Below are 15,651 nucleotides of genomic sequence, written 5' to 3' on the forward strand. Positions count from 1 at the left end.
GTATAGAAAAGAGGTTATACATCATTTTAATCTTACATTAGAATGCATCAATTAGTTTCTCATTTCTGAAAGACAATTTATTAGTGTTAGTTTGCAAGTTGTCTAATATACTGTATGTTATAAAACACGTATCAGGCAGTTAATACTGACAAAATCTTTATCTGCTAGAATGAGAGTCATAAAGAACTAATATATGCTTTATTACTTGCACCAGAAAAAAATAGTTTAAGAAAAAAGGTTGGGAATAATGGGAAAACATGCTACATTAGCAGAAAATAGAACCAACCATTTTCCTCTTCTGTTGCAGTCCATCTTCTATCTGAATTGGGTATTAAACTTAAATAATAAAGTGACTTAAACAATAAAGATGAGTGCAGGTTGAGCTTTGTGATCATGCTTTTGAGTCATGGTCATGTCACTAGCTGACTGATACTAGGATTCCCCAAACAGAGCAGCACAATTGGTGCTGTTGAGGGTAGGGTGTGCAAAGTCACTCGATTAATGAGCAGTGAGTTAAGATGTAAAAAAACACAACTGTCAATTCCAAATTGGGTATAAGCAAAATAATTGAAAACTGAATTCAATATTCATAGGGGATGCAAAGGTTGACAAAATGATTCCAAAAGCATTTTCCTATCAGTTCTACCCTCATTTTAAGATTTAAAGAAATACCTTCCACTGCTATTACCCCAGAATTACTTACAATTGTAATAAAGTCTTCTAAAAATAAACAATGCAAGAGAACACAATTTAACAATCATTGATGATTTGGTGACACTACCATAGCAGCACAGCTGACTCACCAGTTCCACATGAGTGAGTTGTTGTGCGAGGGTGTAGGGGTCATTACAGATGCTCAGGATATCCCTTTGAATGGGGGGTGGTTTAGTTTTGAAAGCCACCAGCTTGTCAGAGACTGAGGCATTAACTTTGACAATGCTCTCTTCACCCTGGTTCAGAGTGGTCAGCTTCTGATTTAGGTTCTGAAGAAGCTGGTTCATCTTCTTCCAGTATGCCTGCAAAAAATATTTAATATATATATATATTCAGCTTTTGCATACTAAATATACCCTTTTGCTTTAAATCCTCTGGTTCCTATCACAAAAATAGTTAGCACCTTTATAGTTACAGCAACTATGACAATATTTTAGTATTGTTGAGAGGGTCTCTGTGAACTTTGCTCACACCTTTTCTGCTGAAGCTGCAATATTTTATAAGGTGGACATACTAAACTGGTTTGAACTGGATTGGAAGATTGGTTGAACACAAGGACTACTATGTTATTCTATACTGTGTTATATAGGAACGTGTGCTACGAACCTAAGTGTTAAAAGAAGTTGTCTTTGGCAAATAGAGAAGAAGAAGACGAGTATGATTTTGGAACACTGCCAATATGATAAGCACAGGGAAGCACTATAGGTAACAGAAAGATATTTAAGGACTGTTCGAGTTTAATTACTTTGAGAAAAATACACCAAGGATCTCTGTGTGTTTTGCTCCCATACACATTACATAAAAACTTATTTTAACTTCTGAGATGGACTCCTGACTGTCTTTTAAGGGGAAGCAGGAAAATTTATCCAACAGTGTTCTCCTATAGTAAACTGCACAATATGGCATACCTTCAATTCTTTTTTTCTTTACAACTGACAGTATGTTGAATTATCCAAGCAGGAGAAGAAGCATAGAAGCATGCAGAGAAATGTAATAGGATAAAATGGGAGGAAATAAGATTGTACGTCTAATAATAGACAGGAATAAGAAGATATGTTTATTACAGTGGGAAATAAGGCCATATTAAACCATCTTTAATTGCTGAACGGAGTGTAAAGTCAATGTGAACCACCATATACAGTAGGTCAATGTGGTCCAGGGTTAAAATGTTAATTCTAATCAGATTTGGGTCACTTTAAATGGGTAATGTCCTGCTTGCTTAATTTCATGCAGAGATCTAGAATTAGAATGTATTTACCAGATAGCATCAAATACAATATCAAACAAACAGCATCATACTGTTTGGAGGTAGAGCTAAGGAGTGCAAGACTGCAGTTACCCAGGGTGGGTGGGGTGACATAACTCTCAGAGCTTTTTGTGTGTTCTCTTTTCCCGATGTACAAAACCTACACTGCAGCAGACCTTTGTAGTCTTTCCAATTAATTTCTAAACACATGTTGTGTACCACAGGTGAAATGTCCCTCAGAAATAAACCTGTGCCATACTTTGCAGTGCTTTTGTCTCACATAAAGAAAATCTGCAAACAACCACACATTCATCAATGCCTTTGGCCTTTTCTTTAATTTACTCTACCAAATCTCTGCTCGGGCAGTCTGCCGAAAGCTTATAGATTTTAATTTAATGTTAGCAGCAAGGACTTGAGAGCACACCCAGAGACAGAGCTGGAAATGAGGGTTGGGGGCATTAGCTAGCTCTTTTTAATCTGTGATTTGTGGGGCTAACTTGCACTGCATCATAATCAGAAGACTTGAGTTGTCTTTTAGTATGCAATACCATTCCCAGAAAAAAATGCAGTTATGCTGAGGATGTAATTATTATGCACAAGACTACACATTGCCCATTCAGATAAGATTTTTAATTAAATGGAGACAACCACTGCCTTTTAATCTATGATACTAATAGCTATGTAGAAAAATTTGGGCTACCACTTAAAAATTTCATAAAATGTACCTATGCAAGAAATGAATCTATTTAATCTCTCTGATTTTGTAAATTACATGCAAACGTTTAAATTTTTAATATTATTGCAATAAAAAAGAGTTAACTTTTTATGATAACTTATAAAGCCTTCCAAAATTCATGAAGACAAGCTGAAACAGGTTTGACTTTAAGGTCCAGGGTAAATTGTTTACGTGTCTCAACCCAAATCTCTCATTCTGGGGTTTCAATTTCATAGATGTGCCATCTTAGGTCATGGGTTTCATGAGAGAGAATTTTCACCTTTTACTCAGAATTAGCCTTATGAAGAATAGGGCTGAAAGATTCCTGCTTGGTCCTCAGAGGTAAGGGCTTTTTGTGACTGAGCCACCCTGTTTCAGCTATAGAATATATATTTATCAAGGAGTACCATGAAGAATAAAAAGGAAAAGAAAACAATGCTAACAAAGTGAGAAAGATATGAAATGGATCTTATCATGAATCTTATCAAAATCAGGTTATAGCATCTTTATTTGCATTTTTTAAAAATTTGCTGTTTTTCACAAATTTGCCTGATTGCCCACTTACCTCATCGCAGGGAGCTATCCTATGGATTATGTCCTTCAAGTGCCCCACCATCTGTTCCTCTCTGAAGTCAGAGGGAAATGTTTCTGTCCACTCTGTCAACAATTGCAGTATCTTTGGCCCAAACTTGCGGACTTTTGCCTGTAAAATAGAATCCTTCAATTTTTCTGAGGCTGATTTAATATAATAATGTAATGTAATATAATGTAGTTTCATTTCACAAAAATCATTGGCATCAGTAGTGGAAAAGTATAAATCTCAATAACATTGTTATTAACTTTGTAATGTTTAAGAAGACAAAAACCCTGTTGTTTCTTGCAACAAAAATCCACCTGAAATAGGCAGGTGTACCGAATGCATATTATTTTGATGCTTTGTTGGGAAAGAAAGACTACACTCGACTGCATGTACAGTATAACACACCTCTCACTTCCTTGCATTTGAAAGCTGTATTAACAATGTTTGAAAAGATCAATAGACAATTTTGAATTAAAAATCACCCACCTTATCAAGCACAGGGTCATCCAGATGTTGCTGTTCGATACACATATGGCAGACTCTGGAAAGCAGGTCATGGGGTTCAATGAAGAGGCGAGAGCTCAGCAAGAAGGTAAAGATATAGGCTTTCTATGGAAATAGAAGGAGACAGGAGAAGGAGAGAAGAACAGACCTCACATTTCCAAAGCAGCACACAAATAACAGATCTTGATTCCACACAAACTGTTTGTACATTAGAAGTGTCTACTCCTGGTGCTAGAAGGCCAGTGTTTCTGCTGGCGTTCTAGGTATCTTTAATCCACCAGCAAAAATGTTTTTTTCAATTTATCCAATCATATGTTGAATCTCTTTTAGAACTGAGCTGAAATGATGACTTGAAGACACACCAACCCTCTGTACCAGGACCAGGACCAGATAATAAAAGTTTTTATAGGCTATTCATGTGAAAAACTGGAATCCCTATAAGAACCTTTTTTTATTTTTATAGGTTTGGACTGTGCACCTTTGAATGTCTGAACTGCTAATTGCAATCTAATCATTGTTTTTGTGAAGTGAGAAAGTGTTTCACTTGTTGATTTAAGCAGCAGCTTTAGGTGGGACAGGTTTTGAAAAAGTAGTCAGGGCCCCACTGTAGCCTTAAGTTTACCAGACTAGGGCACTGGTTCAGGCTCTGGTCTAGAATACCTCCTATTGCTCCACAACCACCACTAGCAACAGAAAAACAGTTTTTCCACTTCCATTGCAATAGTGACAAGGCCCTGTCTTGCTAAGTTTCCATGGTTTGACTAGAATAGGACAGAAGCTAGTACCAGTGCTGTTAGAAACTAGATGTTAACACAAAGTTCTAGAAATTAACACATGGATAAAAAAGGATGTCAAATTTAAGTAAATGAGGAAAGATTATGTTTAACTTAATAATACCTTTTAAAATTTCATGTGAGATACCCCATTTCAGTTTAAGAATCCCCATCTTATCCAAGATGACGTATGGAATTTCAGTTTAAAGTAGTACTGTATGTTGTACTGTCTCTAATATAAATCCCAACCTCCTGAATATGTTATCCATACAGTATTTGCAGGGCCCAGAAGTAAAGAATTCAGAATTCATCCATTGCTGAACTATAGAACCTCAAATATCTCATGTATTATAAAACCCAGTTTTGGGGAAAGTTATTTTTAAAAGTAATCCATTAAAGTTACAATTTATTGTGTAAGAAAAGACATTCTAAAATGAAAAAAATTGCTTTTCAGAGAAACTGTATTACTTTACATAGTAACTATACACACACTACATACACCAGGGTTACTGATCACTTTTTAAAGTAAATTTTCCATCCAATCTTTATCAATGGGAGTTGGTCATCTGCTAGATTTTGCTTATTCAAATTCTGAATTATATTATTGAATAATAAGAAACAAGATAGTTACCTAGTAGAATGAACTATTACCAGACTTCATTTTCAAGGCTTTTTTTATTGACCTCCTGCCAATGCAAGGACATCTAAAAGGCAGATACAGTATGAATGCCAATTGAGCTGCCCTACATTACCAGTTAAAACCATTATGTAAGCAGAGTGTTAATGCATGAACGCCACCCTGTCTGGAGGCTCCCAGGCTCACCTCAGGGTAATACTCAGTGGTGGGGACCAGGTGCTGAATGAGAGTGTCCAGAGAAGCTGAGGTGAGGGTGCCGTCCTGCAGGCTGAGGCCTTCTTGCTCAGGCTCTTTCGTAGGCTGCAGATGGGGGCTGAAGCCACTGGGAGTGAACATACTTGTAGAGCTCAGCGTCTGGGGCATGCCTCCCTGGGAGAGATATCACCACATACTTTACAGACATGTTGATAAATCCAGATGAGCAACAGGTATTGTACAAGCTGCTTTAGAAATGTGCAAGTTACTTAAAAATGTACATTTAGATTTTTTAATATAAATGTACATTTATATTAAAATGACTGGCTGGAAGCATTTTGTTTCTCTTGGTCCTCATAAATCCCCCATGGCCTCAGTCAATCACGGTGTGCTGCAGGGTACAGTCTTGACCAAACATTTTTATTTGACTCTCTTCAAATCTAAACTCAAAACTCACCTATGGCTTTTCCAACCTTCTATCTTATACAGTTTTGTTTATGTTTTCTTTTTCCTTTTCTTTATCACTGAGCATCCTTGAGTTTGGAAATATGGTTTATAAATAAAAGTTATTATTTGTACTACTACTGCTACAGCTTTGGCCCTTGTGACACAGTGGCATCCCATAGAACCTATCCCTGTGTTTTCTTGTCCAGAGCAGGTGCAGGAAAATGTAGGGAATTTCCTAGTGAGAAGACAATTGGTCAGGTTACATTTAAAACGAGGAAGCAGATCTTCCAGGTGGTTAGTTAAAGGGGAACTGCAGTCCCAATTTCTCAGACCAGTTATTAAATCTTGGTAACAAAATAAATGAATTGATGGTATAGAAAAAATGTACAAATTCTGAAATAAGCTCAAAATTGTGAACTTTGTGAAAGTACTGTATGATTGCCATTGTTGTCGCAATTCGCTGGTCTCACCAGGGGCAAGAACAAGAGCTCACACAAATTGTGATGTGGAGCAGCCCTTCCTGCTCACTAGTCACTGTAATGCCTAATGTAAGCCAGCAGCCATATCACCCTGCAACTCACAACTGTGAGCCTGGTCAGTACCTGGATGGGAGACCACTTGGGAAAAACTAAGGTTGCTGCTGGAAGAGGTGTTAGTGGGGCCAGCAGGGGGTGCTCACCCTGTGGTCCACGTGGGTCCTTATGCCCCAGTATAGTGATGGGGACACTATACTGTAAACAGGTGCTATCCTTCGGATGAGATCTAAAACTGAGGTCCTGACTCTCTGTGGTCATTAAAAATCCCAGGGCATTTCTCGAAAAGAGTAGGGGTGTAACCCCAGCGTCCTGGACAAATTTCCCATTGGCCTCCTAATAATCCCCATATATGAATTGGCTTCATTACTCTCTGCTCTCCTCCCCACTAATAGCTGATGTGTGGTGAGAGTTCTGGCGCACTATGGCTGGTGTCGCATCATCCAGGTGGATGCTGCACATTGGTGGTGGAGGGGAGACCCCATTACCTGTAAAGCGCTTTGAGTGGAGTGTCCAGAAAAGCGCTATATAAGTGTAAGCAATTATTATTATTAGTAATGTGATGTACAGTATGAGCGAATAAGTACATACTGTATAGCAGACATTTCACCACAGAGATGTTCCAATGTGATCTGCATGCAGAGTTAACAAGTACAGTAAGTAGCATCTGTAAGCAAAACTGTCTTGAAGTCAAGGGCAATATTTCTATTGGAATAACAGAGATGTATTCACAAGCCTGTTTGTTTAAAATGCAATAAGGCCGCTTCAAGTCATTGGATGTTTTGTTACCTCGCTCTGAATCACAGAATATGGTTTTACAAGTTACTGTGTACATTTTACTTTTATTGTGGTTTGAAATACACTCATCAAATGCTGATTCTTTCTAACCCCCAAATTTAAAAATACTGTTGAAGTTCTCTTTTAACATTTGTCGTCTGAAGACAGATGTCAACAGTTGTGTTATTTCACCAGACAGAGAGAGGCAAGGAAGCATCTGACTGACCCAGCACCTGATTGGTGATGGAGCTTTTGTGAGTTTTGCACATGGAAGTTTCTGTGAGAGGAGTTTTGAGTAAACCTTTCAGAGTATAAGTTTCAAAGAGAGAATCTTAGTACAGTCCTGGTACAGAGGTATTTTTGAGAAACAGTGTTATGAATCCGGTAAGCACCTTAGGTTTCTGGTTATTGAAGGAGTGGGATTAAAAAAATACAGTTACAAAAGAATATTTCCCCACAATGTAAATAAAGAGTACTGGCTTTGTACCTCATTGCTGTGTTTGTGTATTTTTTATCTAGACTCACGTACTGTATTAAAAGATTGCTACTACTGTGTTCCATCCCCAGCCGTGTTACAAGGAATGTTTTGACCCTTTTGATTACTGAGCCCCTTAACTGTGTACAATTTAGTATTATATTCCTATATATATATTAGTATTACTAATTGGGTGGGGCGGTAGCACTGTGGCTAAGGATCTGCAGCTGTGACTAGAAGGCTGCCAGTTCAAATCCTGTGGCTGGCAAAGGAATCCTACTCTGTTGGGCCACTGAGCAAGGCCCTTAACCCCAACCTCTCCAGGGGTGCTGTATAAATGGCTGACCTTGCACTCTGAACCCCAGCTTCTCTCCCTGCCTGTGTATCCCATGGAGAGCAAGCTGGGGTATGTTAGAAGACAAATTCCTAATACAAGAAATTGTATATTTTTTTAGTATTTTTTTATTTTACAGTTAACCAACAAATTAACTACCATATAAACAGATCATGCCACTTAAGTTTGAGAATAATCCTACTTATACAATATGCAGAATACAGAACAAAAACAGGGATTTGACACACAGGTACAGCAGGGCAGGGGCACATAGGTGATTTGTGTGAAGATATGTTCCTGTCATGATCCTCACCAAGGAAAGGGAACTGAAAGGCTGTGCCCCTGATCCACTGTCAGCTACACAGAGGAGAATATGCCCACCAAAACTGATGAGAGGATCATATGTTGATTCTAAGAAACGAAATACAGAAGCCTGTGCAAGCCATATTTCAGCACAAGGCACATTTTCAGGCCCATTTCTTCAGCAAGCACCTTAGCAACAGGCAGTGCTAAAATCATTAATACAGTCTTGGTATAGAAATGCCAACGGTTACTGAGCCAGACATATCATTCAAATGTTGTGTCATAAACACAACATGTTTTGTGTTTTTCAAAGTCATCTGCTTTCCCCCCCCAGAGTTCTAATGGCATATTTGTACTGCAAACTGGAATATGGAGTCCAAGCATACTGTTAGCTTTTGGTCCAAGATCCCACTTTAGCAGTACCCTGCTAATCTTATGTTGCCACTACTATTTCTGACTGTCAGTTAATGCCAGTATGGATCAGGACCTTAAGCCTCCAACCTAGACTGTAGTGCTCATCCTGGCACTGACATGCCTTAAAATGCCTTTATCAAATTCACCACTAACAAGCCCTTCGAAATTCAAACAAAAAACAACAACACAATTTCTTATAACAGTACCCGTTTTTAAAAATTAGAGTCCAAGAATTTGTAATACAACTTATGTCTCCTTCCTTTTTAATCTTTTATTATTGTTCTATAAATAAGGTAATTATTTATAGGTAATAAGGTCCGTTTCAATCTATCAATTACCAACATATTGAAACACACAGAACAGGAAATTAAATGTATTAAGATGGCTGTGAAAATACATCAGATTGGGGAAGAAACCTATTATTTTTTAGCAGCTAGTGTTGAATACCCAAATGAATGAACAGCCTTTGAAAAAAAGAACAGCTGTCTCTCAACTACGGTAAAATTAATAGATCCCTGCTATAACCTCCGTCTGAAACCAGCCTGTTATAGCTTTTTATAGAGCCACATCGATTTTACTTCCATTTACTGGTGAAGCACATCAGTCTTCACAATAACCTTCGCATTACCTTTATAGTATACTGTCTATGTAGTGCAAGAGTTCTGTAGCATGTAGCACTTGAAATGTATTGTAGATAGCCATAAAAATTCCATGCCCCATTCTTTCGAATGGGTGCTCTTGGGTATGATAATGCATATTGAAGCAGTCAAAAATTTTGTCAAATTTTATTACTTTTAGAACCTCTTGAGGACTTGAGTTTTTTTTGCTTAGGATTGCAATCAGGAAAAGCAGAAGTTTATAACTTTTTTTATGTAAGAGGGTTATTTAATTGCAAAATAAACCATTGCTCCTCTGTAGTGCAGAGTACATAGGAGCTACAATAAAACTGACATTTGTGTATCAGATTATACCATAGCCCTGGAGCAGGGTCTCAGGCTTTTCAAGCTGGTTGTTTTACTGCCTTAAGCAGGTCCTTGGAGAAACAAAATATCAGTGTGGTAATTTTGTTTCAGAGTTCCAGATCCATCACTGCCAATGGACATTTTCTTTTTACATTTTATTTCAGCATATCTTTTACACACTCTTAACTGGAAACCAAGATAACATTCACATATACCTTAAATACTTTGATGTTTTATTATTGTGTAAATTATTCTATTTAATTTCAAACTCATATGCAAATATCAAGTGATCAAAAGATCTGGCACTTATAACTTGCTGGTAAACAATACTTAGTAAGTTGCCGCATACTAAGGAATGAATGCAAAGCAAAACCCAACCAACAGCAGACATAATTTGTTTCTGAAAGCTATTTGAAAGTGTAGCTGTACTGTGAAGCAGTATCTATACTGCACATATCCAGCACTACAATATTAGTACCGATCTATATTGCAGAAGTCATTAGAACGATTGCAGAGATCTGTTAACTTAGGCCATCTCAAAATATTTGTTAGAGCAAAGAAAAGTAACTGGTACCGACAGCTGCAACAACAAATGCCCTGCTGCAAGTGTTAAAGGAGGAAAAATAAACAGTGGAAGCCATAAACAAGGAAAACACACCATAAACAAGGTGTCAACTCCTGTCACATGTTAAAGTGTGAAGTTCTGTAGTAACTTTTGTCTCTCAGTCTGTACTGTATATAAGAGTTGGGAAACTCTTGCAGGATGTCATTTCTGCGGGGCAGACCCAGTGCATGTTATGTACTTATTGAGGCTCAATAAAACTCAATCTGCACACAAGACTGTGTCCTGCTCCTCTGATGAAGAATTTCCCACATCAAAAGAATTGTCCCTTATAACTTGCTGGTAAACAATACTTAGTAAGTTGCCACATACTAAGCAATAAATGCAACACAAAACCCAACCAACAGCAGACATAATTTGTTTCTGAAAGCCATTTGAAAGTGCAGCTGTGAAGTCAGAAATGAGCAAAAATATTGCCAACCATCTTTAATACAAAAGATTTTATATTACATGATTGCATTTTTAAAATTGCCTGTGAAGATTAAACAAAATCAATTCTTTCTTTTGCAGATTACAACTAAAAATCAGGAATATATTAAAGTATGCTTGCCCGTATCTACATCATAATTTTAACCATGAATCTCTGTATCAAAGTATAGTGTAACGCATATGGCCACCATTGCAGGTTGTTCAAGCTGGCTTACCAGCGTGGTGACGTCACCGCCCTTCCCTGTGAATAGCAGGGACCACAGCCGTCGGGTTGACAGGAGATTTCCCTTTAGCTCAAGTGGCTGGGTCCCTGTTGAGTGACGCCGGAGGCCTGGGTATGAGTCCCCGACGGTGGGGGGCCGACCTGAGGCGGCAGAGGTGAGGGCGCATACCCACGTGAACCCAGGAGCGCTACATGGGTGTCAGAGTGGGATGGGATAGCCCTTCGCCGAGGACGGCGAATTAAGCAGGGGAGAGTGTAACGCATACGGCCACCATTGCAGGTTGTTCGAGTCAGCTTACCAGCGCAGTGACGTCACTGCCCTTCCCTGTGAATAGCAGGGACCACAGCTGTCGGGCTGAAAGGAGATCTCCCTTTAGCTCAAGTGGCTGGGTCCCTGTTGAGTGACGCCGGAGGCCCGGGTTTGAATCCCCAACGGTGGGGGAACCGACCTGAGGTGGCAGAGAACCCGGGAGCGCTACAATATGTATTAAAATTTAATGCAGTCCATTGACAATATTCCTGGTATTTAGTACCGGAAGACCTCATATTAATGTGGCATTTGTTTTACCTGTTTCTGCTCACTTTGGATGATGACACTTCATCTGTAATGTTCTTCATTTGTAATGTTCTACGATTGTGTGGTGAGACACAGCTCCAACTCCATCTACAAATATGCTGATGACACTACCATCATTGGTAGACAAGGAAAGTGTAGTGTCAATTGTAGATGACACATACTGTACCATCCTCAATTTCCCTTCAGGATCAATAAAGTCTTATCTATCTTATCTATCATTGGCCAAATCACCGGAAATGATGAGGAACCTGATGGAGTGGTGCCTTGACAATAATAACAGTGTCAAATTCCTTGACACCTTCATTACTAATGATTTAGCAGGGTCCCAGCATGTAACTGCAGCAACAAAGAAGGCACAACAGTGCTTTAACTTCCTCAGACATTTGAAAAAAAATGGTTAATCTTCAACTGTCCTTACAACATTTTACAGGTGCGTTATTAAGAGTGTGCTAACGTGTGGTATTTTTTGGATTGGCAGAAGCTCGATGTCTGACCAGAAGGCATTACAGGGGGTGATCAGGTCAGCCCAGTCCATCAATCACTGGAGTACAGCTCCCCTCTATTTCAGACATTTTTACAACTTGCTGTCTCAGGAAGGCTGTAATTATTGCTAAGGATACCAGTCATCCTGGTTTCTAATTTTTCTACCCCCTTCCCTCTGGAGAGCGTTAAAGGAGCATAATGGCACAAACTTCCAGATTCAGAGACACACACTCACACTGATGTTTTTTGTTCTCACACCGCATGTCTGACTTCTTTTAAGTTATATGTTATTTAACTTTTTGTTGTTTATCTTTGTATAGGAGCGTACATGTAAATAAGCATTTCATTGCACTTGTGCATATGACGATAAACTGAACTGAACTGACTAGGAGACACTCTGTTTTTTAGATTGGGTTAGAATTAATCAATTAAATATACAATATACAAAATATACAATTAAATATACTACACAAATGTAGACATGGATTTTGTATTAGCTTGTGTTTTAAGATATGGGATCTAGTGTTTCTTTGACTTCTATATTCTTATCAATAAACTCTGCCTTCATTATACTGTCCTGTTAACCTCTTTCAGATTCTGCTTGACTTTGGTACCATAACCATAGTGCAACTGGTTGGTCAGCTGTTGGTCTAGATAACAGGAATGAAAAAAAATTACGGGTACAACTTCTAAACTCACTGGAACACAGATACCACTGCTCTTTAACAAAAGGACAATGTTGCAGGAGAAAAGAAGCAGTGATCGTCTTGTGATGCACCAACAGACAAATCATTGTTAGAATAATGTGAAATTAATGTGAAAATGTAAGCAGGGAATGAACGTCTCTTGTCTGCACTATGTACACTGAATAGAAAAATCCATCTGAAAGAGAAAAATGTCTCTTCATAACTCCAGTGGGCCAATGCTGAGTGAGTGGAAATCAAATGGATAATGACTTCTCTACATGAGAACTTTTTCTAGTCATGTAGTGCTCAGTAAGGACTTAGCAGCTGTGAAGCACTGAGGTTTAATCCTTTCACGGTTAGACACTTACTAGATGCAAAGAGAAGTTTGGTCTATGAGAGCATATACAAACTTCCAAGAAACAGGATAAGCACTTCACTTGCAATATTAATTTATTCTCTCTTGTTTATTCTCTTTTACAGCCCTTCATGTCAAGTAGCCTCCCTAACTTACCATAAAATATACCAAAAACCTAATTATGGACTTATCTCCCTCTACCCCATCTAGATGAATAATAATACATTGAATATACTATTACAGCACATTGCAGGTATCATATATCATGGTTAATGTGCCCTGCCATGGTGAACTGAACACCCCTTAAACATAATGGTACTGGAAATGTAGGAAAAGAGGTATTAAAAAACAAAGGTAGCAAAACATTTGAAGCTGTATAATAAAACTAAGAAGCAAAACTTGCAATGTAAAGATGTGATCACTGTGTACAGGAATCACAGCAAAGATAGAATATTTCAAGTTTTGTTTTAAGCTACAAGTGTTTCTACTAATAGACAGTTTAAGCAAACTAAACCAGTTTACAGAGGTTTAAACAAAAATGATAAGGCAAAACAGACTCTCACACAAACAGTGTTCAAATACCATTGTGTTTTTTTTTCCAGATTTATGATGCAGCTCCTAGGTCATAATTCACGACTGCTGTATTAATAATACACAACTGCTGTATTAATATTGTATAGGAGGAAGAAGAGACAAATGTAACTCATTGTTCATACTGTATTCCCAGTATAGTTTATATACTTAACCGTCAGCCTGGTTTACTACTTAGTGAATGTCTGAGAAGGACCCATGAGAAAGAAAGAACATATTTTGAAAAAGTTCAGAAAACCACAGAAAAATCAATATTTTTTTCTCATTTAAATTCTATTACCCATAGGCTGGCAAAGCTAAATTTCAACTTAAAAAAATCATGAACTAAGATGTCACAGTTCATTATCTACCTTTTTACAAATGTCTTTTTAAATTAATATTCTTTGGCAAGCTGTGAAGCAAGTTTTAATTTTCAAGCCTACAATTTCACCCCACCCTCAGCTACAATAGGATTTGAGTTTAAGAGGTGTACACTGTACTTTGTTATGCATGAAAAACATCTTTTAAGTGTAAATATTTATCTGGCTTGAAGGTTGTATACCAAGTTCTTTAATAATTATGTTGAATCATAAGATCCTTAGGGTATTCATGCTTTTTTTTAGCAAATGACATTAAGCCCATCTTGACGACAAATGGAAAAGCAGCAAAAAAGATTTCCTTAATACAATTCAGAAATCAGTTAAATCACTAAATATATTTCAATATTTTTGATGTTTCAAAATGTTTAATCAATTAATGTCATTTTAGTATTTACTTTGTAAATCTGTCCTTTGATCAAATTAGGTTTCCTGGCTGTCTTGCCAAATCAGTAGATAATAAACAAAGGCTCTTATTCATGTACAGCAGCCCAAACACGTGAGTCACAAAGGAAAGAAATGTTTTAAAGTGTGGGGGCTGTGGTGGTGGAGTCTGGTTTCATCATTCAAGAATAATTACCACATAGAGGAATTGCATCCCTAACCCTGATCCCATGAAATAATCCAAAACAAAGATTTTAGAATTTCTCCTAAACAGTGTTAATCCTGTTACTTCTTAGGGAAAGGGTCATAGTGTGGCAAAAATACTTTAATATAACTAACAGACAGACAGCAAATGCTGTGATTATTTTTACTGTGGCACAGACACCTCAACATCAGAGCAGGCAAAATGGACACAGGACAAGGTACAGCTTTTACCTGCTGGGCTCAGTCTGTTAATTTAACTGATTGCACATGTTGAGGATTTATAAAAACATGGATAATGGAAGACGCTCAGTTTTGGCTTGCAAAAAAAAGATGAAATGCCTCTTATTTTGACCTACTATTTTTAACTGCGGTTTTTAGAATTTCCTTTATTCTAAATGTGCATTTAAAGAATATTCTGGAGATGTTTCCTACTGACACAATTGTTAATTTAAGCATGAAGACAAAAAGGCATTCTTGGAATAATCCACAAAGCAGAGCTGTTAGTAAGCTGCCTCAGTCCTTTGGACTCTGATCATAATAGAGATGGTATTTTGTTAACCCAAAACTTGTTTCATGGCATTTCCCCAAGCCTACTCATACATTTCAATCTTTCCCTTCTGCATTTCACATTTGGTTCAAGTGGAACAGGTTACAGAGAAGAAAACATTGAATATCAGCCAGTTAAAAACTGTCCTGCATCTCTGGTCCTTAATATACCTGGGCCTGCTATAAAGAAGTGAATATCCTACTGAATATTCACTTACCTATAGCAAAAAGTCAAGTTTTTCATTGCTTCTCTTAACTTGCATGCAGATACGTTGGCCGTAGCTGCTACATAGCCTGATTACCAACGTACTCGTTTGGCTCCCATTGTTTTCTTCTGTCTCTGTTTCATGTTACAATGTCACAATTTCCGTTGATATTCCGAGGTTCTGATCATTTTGCAAACCTGACTGTAGGGTTTCACAAATAGCAGGTACTGTAAGATAGTGCACAATAAGAAGAAGACAAAAACTATTTGAGGAAAAATGTATCAAATTAAGACAAAGCCCAGTCAGTTTCCGATTATCTGTGGAAGCCTTAAACATTAACATTTTCTTAGTGTAGCTAAAGGACAGAAAACAGAAATATT

The 15,651-nt window shown here is 37.7% G+C and overlaps 1 protein-coding gene across 4 annotated transcripts in view; it reads right to left on the bottom strand.

Annotated features, from left to right (window-relative positions):
- LOC148650245 (ras-GEF domain-containing family member 1C-like) overlaps nucleotides 1-15,651 on the bottom strand; it is a 52,712-nt gene that overhangs the window by 23,660 nt on the left and 13,401 nt on the right. For 2 of the 4 annotated variants that reach the window (XM_088603846.1, XM_088603845.1), the window contains exons 2-5: nucleotides 5,356-5,538; nucleotides 3,742-3,864; nucleotides 3,241-3,378; nucleotides 804-1,016 (exon numbers count right to left, since the gene is read on the bottom strand). In XM_088603846.1, the coding sequence (XP_088459972.1) occupies nucleotides 804-1,016; nucleotides 3,241-3,378; nucleotides 3,742-3,864; nucleotides 5,356-5,532 (651 nt within the window). In that variant the 5' untranslated portion in view covers nucleotides 5,533-5,538. Of the gene's footprint in view, nucleotides 1-803; nucleotides 1,017-3,240; nucleotides 3,379-3,741; nucleotides 3,865-5,163; nucleotides 5,237-5,355; nucleotides 5,561-15,651 lie in introns of those variants that run through there. The other 2 variants (XM_088603848.1, XM_088603847.1) reach the window with 2 other exon arrangements.

The sequence above is a fragment of the Lepisosteus platostomus genome, chromosome 13 (genome assembly GCF_059453375.1).
Source record: "Lepisosteus platostomus isolate fLepPlt1 chromosome 13, fLepPlt1.hap1, whole genome shotgun sequence".
Taxonomy (NCBI): Eukaryota; Metazoa; Chordata; class Actinopteri; order Semionotiformes; family Lepisosteidae; genus Lepisosteus; species Lepisosteus platostomus.